General features: G+C 45.3%; 1 protein-coding gene across 1 annotated transcript in view; it reads left to right on the forward strand.

The window, feature by feature from the left end:
* Positions 1–7,859, forward strand: part of LOC148501738 (uncharacterized) — a 282,577-nt gene that overhangs the window by 89,899 nt on the left and 184,819 nt on the right. The window contains exons 18-19 of the mRNA XM_088450031.1: positions 1,237–1,314; positions 1,417–1,597. Of these exons, the coding sequence (XP_088306157.1) occupies positions 1,237–1,314; positions 1,417–1,597 (259 nt within the window). The remainder of the gene's footprint in view (positions 1–1,236; positions 1,315–1,416; positions 1,598–7,859) is intronic.

The raw sequence follows: 7,859 nt of genomic DNA on the forward strand, positions 1-7,859 counted from the left end.
TAATGACAGTGATAATCATTTAATAATAAAAAATGTAATCACAATGTAAGAAAAATAAATAAATGTTTGAAAACAAAAGATCTCTAAAGAAGAAATAATAACGTCTTGACATTCATATGCATTAAATACAACCCATCATATCAACCAAAATGATTTAGTATATGATGTATTCATATTATATTCAGACAAACATTATTGGACAAACATGTTGGTACATATTAACAATAAGCTAGCCTGAGGGAACTCAAGTACTAATTTATGTTATATGTCAAAATCTGTGTCTGCAATTTCATTACGACCTTCAGGTTGCATAGTTCCCATTTGATGTATCCAATAAGTCTCTCGGAAGCAGAGTGGAGAGTACCTATCTCCCCCTCTTGAAGTTGGGGTAATGGTTTCTATACCTACAATTTTAATACATTTGTGATCTCCTTGGTGTGATTCTATACAGTGTCTGGAAAGTGAGTGTTCTGTAGATTTCTTAGGTACATTTCTGCGATGTTCCAGAAATCTATCTTTAATTCTACATGTAGTGCGACCTGTGTACTGCATACAACAGGTGCAGTTGATGAGATATATTATGTATGTCGAGTTGCAATTGATGTATGTATTAATTGGAAATGTAATTTTCATAAAGTGAGTGTTTTATGCTATATAAATTCACGTTATACATTTCATGGAACCACACTTATAACAGCCTATGGTCTTGGTGGGTAACCAGTTAGTGTTGTTACCATTCCCACCCCTCTGTGTTTGATGTGTGTGGTTCCTCTTACATAATGTAGGTGCCAACCCAAGCGTTTTGCTTTTTTAGAAATAACCTTTGTTCCTGCACCTATCTCATTCTTTAGTATGGGATCTGTAAATAAAACTTTTTGATTAGTGTTAATGATCTTTCTTATGTTGCCTGCTGCTGAATTGTATCTAGTTATAAATTTGATTGCTTGAGTAAAGTTGGACTGAGATTGTTCCTTATAGGGTTGTTTGGTGATAAAATGTGTTTTTCTATCCATCACTGATATTTTATTGTATGAATCCAGTAGTAATGTTTCGGGATACTCTTTCTTCCTGAAGGCTTCCAACAATTCATGTGAATGTTAAAATTTATTAAAATCTGAACAATTTCTATGGATACAGCGTAGCTGACCAGAAGGAATATTTTGCAACCATTTTTTGTAATGGTTGCTCCTAAAGGGTATGAAATGATGTATGTCTGTATCTTTTTGATAAGTGCAGGTAGAAATATGGTCATCCTTAATGGAAACCAGTATATCCAAGAAATTTATAGATGTCCTGCTACAATTACTGGTGAAGGTGAGTTGGAATGGGTTGTTGTTAAGATAACGAACAAAATTATCTGCCGACTCCTCATCTCCATCCCATATGAAAAATAAGTCATCTATATAACATCCATAGAGGACCAGGCCTGCCCTGAACTCGCCACCCCAAATGAGCCTCTTTTCCAAGAGGCCCATATAAAGGTTCGCAAAGCTCGGGGTGAACCTGGTCCCCATGGCTGTGCCCTTAGTCTGTATGTAAAATTGACTATTGAATATGAAATAATTATGAGAAAGAATATGCTGTTCTGGCAATGGAGGTAAGTCAGAAAATGGAATTTGTAGGGGTGGGTACCCAGGGATTGGTGCTGTGATCAGCTGGTCAAGCATCAGCACTCTGAGTGGTGGAGGAGAGCAAAGTGACTGAATCCAACATGGCTGCTGGTGTACAGCCTGAGTGCTAGCATACTGAGTAACACACTGAGAGTACAGAGCAGGAACAGTGTTGACAGACTTCATAGCCAGCTGGATGCAATGTGCAGTGGAATCTCCCCGTGAATATCAGCTCTTTTCCACCAGCAGCAGGACCATCGGCGGGCAACTCTAGGGGCAATCATCCACCTCTGGGTTCCTCACATCAAGGGCAGTGGTGTCCACAGTGGGGTTACCAGACACTGTACTCTGCTCTGTCCCGGCGGCACTATCCAAGTGGGCGACGAGTCCGGCATGACCCCCACTCTGTCCAGCAATGATTCTCCCCCCCACCACCACTATTATACATGGCAGTGGGCAGCTGCAGTAGATCAGAGAGAGTCAAGATAGAGGGGTGATCACGGGAGGAGGCGGCCGGTTCTGCCCACAGGGTATGTGCACTGTGCGGGCACACCGGCCATGCTACCCTAGTTACAGCCTTGCTTTCAGCACCCATTCTGAGGCAAACAAGTTGTGATCAGCTCTTTTTCTTGCTGGTGGATGTCTCCACGGTTGGTGTTGGGGCAGTTTGGTCGCAGAAGGATAAAGAAAACAAATTGTACTTTAGTGGGTTCTTCTCCCAATGAGAACGGATTCATCTGTGTGTTATTTAATAATTAGGTTCAACCTTTAGCCTTAGGAGTTATACTACATCATCAAGAGTGGTGTACATGAATTTGGTATATATACACAGACACACTGTTACTGTAATCTATATTTAGCTCTGGGTAGGGTGTAATAACTATGGCTTATTATTCATCAGTGTCAGCTTTCATTCCATAATCATAGGTTACCCAGCAGGTTCCCCCCTAGTCTCTAACATGCACCCAGTGAGGATAAATCTGCCTCCTCACCCAAACTCTGGGTCTTGGTATAGTCCTCTCCCAAAGCATCATGGTAAAAGCTTATTAATTCTCATCATTTCTATATGGGAATAAGAAGAAACTAAGGTCAGAAACTTGGATAGTGAGGGCAATGAGACCATGTACATAGACTAATAACATCACACATTACATAGCCGGTATACAGTACATGACAATGTGGAATAGTTGGATGGAATAGATCCTGATGGTCAGTATACTGACAGTGGCAATGGTCAGAATCGCATTGGATTTTGGTAAGTATTCAAACTCAAATCTTAACCCTAACCCACCCCTCCCTAAGCCTAAATCCAAACATCCTGAAGCCCAACCTACACCTCCCACAGCCTAAACCTAAACATCCTGCAGTCCACCCCTCCTGCAGCCTAACCCTCCAGCAGTCTAACCTTAACTGTCCTGCAGTCTAACCCACCCTTCCCATAGCCTAACCCAGCCCTCTCGCAGTTTAACCCGAACCATCCTGCAGCCTAACCCACCACTCCCACAACCTAATACTAACTGTCCTGCAGCCCAACCATAACCCAACCCTTCTGCAGCCTAACCCTCAAGCAGCCTAACCCTAACCATCCTGCTGCCTAACCATAACCCACCCCTCTTGCAGCCTAACCTTAACCTCCCTGCAACCTAACTCTAACCCTCCCACAGCCTAACCCACCCCTTCCGCAGCCTAACCCTTACCCAGCCTTCCCACAGCCGAACCCTAACCATGCTGCAGCCCACCCACCCCTCCATCAGACTAACCATCCCGCAGCCTAACCTTAACTGTCCTGTAGTCTAACACACCCTTCCCGCAGCCTAACCCACCCTTTCTGCAGTCTAACCCTAACCATCCAGCAGCCTAACCCACCCCTCCCACAGCCTAACACTAACTGTCCTGCAGCCCAACCCTAACCCAACCCTCCCACAGCCTAACTTCCACAGCCAAAACTTAACCATCCTGCAGCCCAACCCTAACCCACCCCTCCCGCAGCCTAACCCTAACCCTCAAGCAGCCTAACCCTAACCATCCTGCAGCTAACATTAACCTATTGATCCTGTAGGTTAAGCCTAACCTTCCTGAAGCCTACATCTAACCCACCCCTTCTGCAGCCTAACTGTAACCTTCCTGCAGCCTGACCCTAACCCACACCTCCCGCAGCCTAACCCTCCCACAGCCTAACCCTAACCATCCTGCAGTCTAATCCTAACCATCGCACAGCCTATCCCTAACCTTCTTGCAGTCTGACCCTAACCCACCTCTCGCAGCCTAACCCTCCTTCTAGTACCTAACCCTAATCCTAGTACCTAACATTCCTCCTAGTACCTAACACTAACCCTCCTCTTAGTGCCAAACCTTAATCCTCCCCATCGGAATCTGCCAGAACTGTGACCATCGCCATCCTGACTATGGCCCTCATTCAGACCCGGTCGCAAGCACTGAGCGCTCGCAACTGGGTCGATGTTTAGGCCCTGCACATGTGCAGCGGCCACACTGTGGGTACGCAAGCCCAAGAGCGAGAGAAATTCTCTCGCTCCGGGGCTCGCTACCAACAGGGCGGCTGTCGATGTTGATCGATAGCTTGCCCTGATTGGTAGGCAGGCCAGGGGGGGTGGCTGACCAAATGGAGGCGTTCCTTTAGGAACACATGCCGTTTGTGGGTGGCCGCACTGACATCAGCAGTGATGTCAGTGGGGAGCTACCTGCTCTATCAGAGTTGGAAGCTCCCTGGGGCTTTCGGTTGCCGAGACCAAACCTTAGGGTCTCGTCGCAAGCCCCAATGGCCGCGATGGTCTTAACCATCGCGATCATCAACCTGGTCGGTCGCTAAAGCAGTGGGTGGTAACCCACAGCTTTGCTACCGACCAGGAGGCAGCACTTGTAAATACAAGCGGCTACCCTCATTCAGAGCGAGCAGTCACTTCTTGCGACTGCCTCTGAATGAGGGCCTATATCCCAACACAATATAGGAAATACTAAAATAAATAACAAATAAGCTCATATATTACCAGCTGCCACCGTGCACATGAGATTCCCTCACACACACTTAGCACCAGCTGTCCCATTCATTTCCTTTTTATAATCTTACTACATACAGGACGTCTACTTGTTTGATAATTATAGTTTATCACTTTTATATCTACTGACCATACATTTGCACATCATGTTCATCTATAAACAGTTCTGTTATTACATATATACAGGGTATTGTGATTACATGTGTGATAACATGTACATGGTAATATTACATTGTGTGATATTATATACACAGTACTGTTATTACATATATACACCAGGGTATTGTGATTACATGTGTGATAACATATACATGGTAATATTACATGTGTGATATATACAGTATTGTTATTACATATGTGTGATAATATATACATTGTATTGTTATTACATGTGTGATAATATATTCACGGTATTGTTATTACATATGTGTGATAATATATACATGGTGTTGTTATTTCGTATGTGTAATAATATATACACTGTATTTTTATTAGATATATGTGTTATAATATATACACAGTATGGTTGTAGATATCGGCTTTGGACCGATGGTTGGAGATATCAGCTGGGGACCGATGGTTGGAGATATCGGCTGGGGACCAATGGTTGTTGTTAGGAACAAGTCTCAGTGAATAACCCAGACTGGAGCAGATGAAATAGAGACTTGTAACCAGACTCGGAACTGGAATCACACGGACTGGAACCGTTCATATACAGAGTACCTGGGAGCTCAGCACAAAGCTGTAACTTCAGCAGAAGCAACACTGTACTGGCAATGGAGGCCAGTCAGGAAATGGAATTTGTAGGGGTGGGTCCCCAGGGATTGGATGCTGCAATCAGCTGGTCTGGCAGCAGCACTCTGAATGGTAGAGGAGAGTCAGGTGACTGAATCAAAAATGCCTGCGCCCATACTGAATTGTGGAGGGAACTCTGGTGTGCAGCCTGAGTGCTAGCATGCTGAGTAACACTGGGAGCACAGAGCAGGAACAGTGTGGACAGACCTCATAGCCAGCTGGATGTGATGTGCAGTGGAATCTCCCAGGGAATATCAGCTCTTTTCCACCAGCAGTAGGACCATCAGCAGGCAACGCTAGGGGCACTCATCCACCTCCGGGGTCCTCACATCAAGGGCAGTGGTGTCCACAGTGAGGTAACCAGACACTGAACTTTGTTCTGTCCCGGCGGCACTATCCAAGGGGGCGAGGGGTCCGGCATCACCCCCACTCCATCCAGCAATGATTCTCCCCCCCACCACTACTATTATACAAGGCAGCGGGCAGCTGCAGTAGATCAGAGAGAGGCAAGATAGAAGGAGTCATCGCAGGAGGAGGCAGCCAGTTCTGCCCAAAGGGTATGTGCACTCTGTGCGGGCGCAACGGCCACGCAACCCTAGTTATGGCCTTGCTTTTAGCACCCAGTCTAAGGCAACCAAGTTGTGATCAGCCCTTTTTCTTGTTGGTGGATGTCTACACGGTTGGTGTTGGGGCAGTTTTGTCACAGAAGGTTAAAGAAAACAAGATGTACTCCCGTGGGTTTTTCTCCTGAAAGTTCTCTGCGCCAGAGAGGATTTATGCTGTCAGAGATAAAGAGCTACTAGCCATCAAGTTGGCCCTTCAGGAGTGGCAATACTTGTTAGAGGGAGCTACATTTCCAGTGACAGTCTACACCAATCACAAAAAATTGACATACCTCAAGATGGCCCACTGTATAAATTATCTTCAGTCCAGATGGTCGTTATATTTTGGTTGGTTTAAACTGGTGATTACCTATGGACCGGGTAATAAGAACATCAAGGCCAATGTACTGTCTCAAGCTTTTAGCTCTACTAAAATGGAGGGGATAAAGGAGGACAAGCCCATTCTTAACCCTGCTTGCTTCATGGCTGTCACTAACAAGGCCAAGATTCCACCGGAGCAAAACATTCATAGCACCTGAACTCTGGTCCAAATTGCTGTGGTGGGCACATTCTTCACATTTTAGTGGGCATGCAGGAGTCCTACCTTGGAACTGATTCTCAGGAGGTACTGGTGGCTGGAGGTCCATCAAGATGTTAAGGACTTTGTGGCAGCTTGTCATATTTCTGCTCAGCACAAGGTTCCACTGCACTCTCCATCAGGTCCTATGTTGCCAGTACCAGTGCTTAATTGTCCTTGGACTCACATTTCTATGGACTAAGTGATGGATCTGACTTTATGCCAAGTGTTCAACACTTTCCAGGAGCTGGTGGATAAGTTCCACAAGGCTTCCAACTTTGTTCCAGTAAAGGGTTTACCTTCAGCACCAAAGTTGGCAGAAATGTTTATAAGAGAAAGCTTTAGATTGGAAGCGTTTCCTAAAGACATTGTTTCCGACCGAGGGGTGCAGTTTACTTCTAGATTTTGGAGATCATTATGAAGGCGATTTGTAATCAATCTGAGTTTCTCTTTGGCCTATCATCCCCAGAGAAATGGCCAGACAGAGCGAATAAACCGAGAATTGGAGAAATTTATTTGCGCGTATGTTGCAGCCAATCAGGATGACTGGGTCTCTCTGTTGCCATGGGCTGAATTTGCCCACAATAATCTGTATCATCAGGCGTCGGGGGACTCTCCATTTTTTACTCAGTACGGTTTGCATCCAGGGTTACCTGAATTATCAGGTCTTCAATCCGTATCACTTCAAGCTGTGCATTGTACAGTAAACTGGTTCTTTAAAATCTGGAAGGAGGTAAATAAGAATTTGTGCAAAGCCTCTTCAAGGTATAAACTGTTTGCAGACAGGAAGAGGAAGAGGGTTTCGGTGCTGAATGCTGGTGATAAAGTCTGGCTGTCAACCAGGCATCTGAGATTAACATTGAAGTTTGCTCCCAGATACATCGGTCCCTTCCAGATTCTTCAGGTGATCAATCTAGTGGCATTCCGTCTGAAACTTCCTAGTACATTAAGGATACCCAATGTATTTCATGTGTCCCTCCTAAAACCCCTGGTGCTTAATACTTGCTTGGCACTTTGCAACTCTCCTGCAATATGGGTGGACCATCAGGAGGAGTATGAGGTGAAACAGATATTAGACTCCAGGGTTTCTAGAGCTGTTCTTGGTGGATTGCAGGGGGTATGGTCCTGAGGAGCGCTGCTGGGTCAAGGCCTCAGATATTCATGCACCTCAGCTTCTTCATAAGTTCTACCAAAGGTTTTCTACAAACCATTTGTGGGGGCATTCAGTGCCCACCCCTAGAGGGGGGTGATGTCACAGTGC

The sequence above is a fragment of the Taudactylus pleione genome, unplaced genomic scaffold (genome assembly GCF_031769625.1).
Source record: "Taudactylus pleione unplaced genomic scaffold, aTauple2 ptg000504l, whole genome shotgun sequence".
NCBI lineage: Eukaryota > Metazoa > Chordata > Amphibia > Anura > Myobatrachidae > Taudactylus > Taudactylus pleione.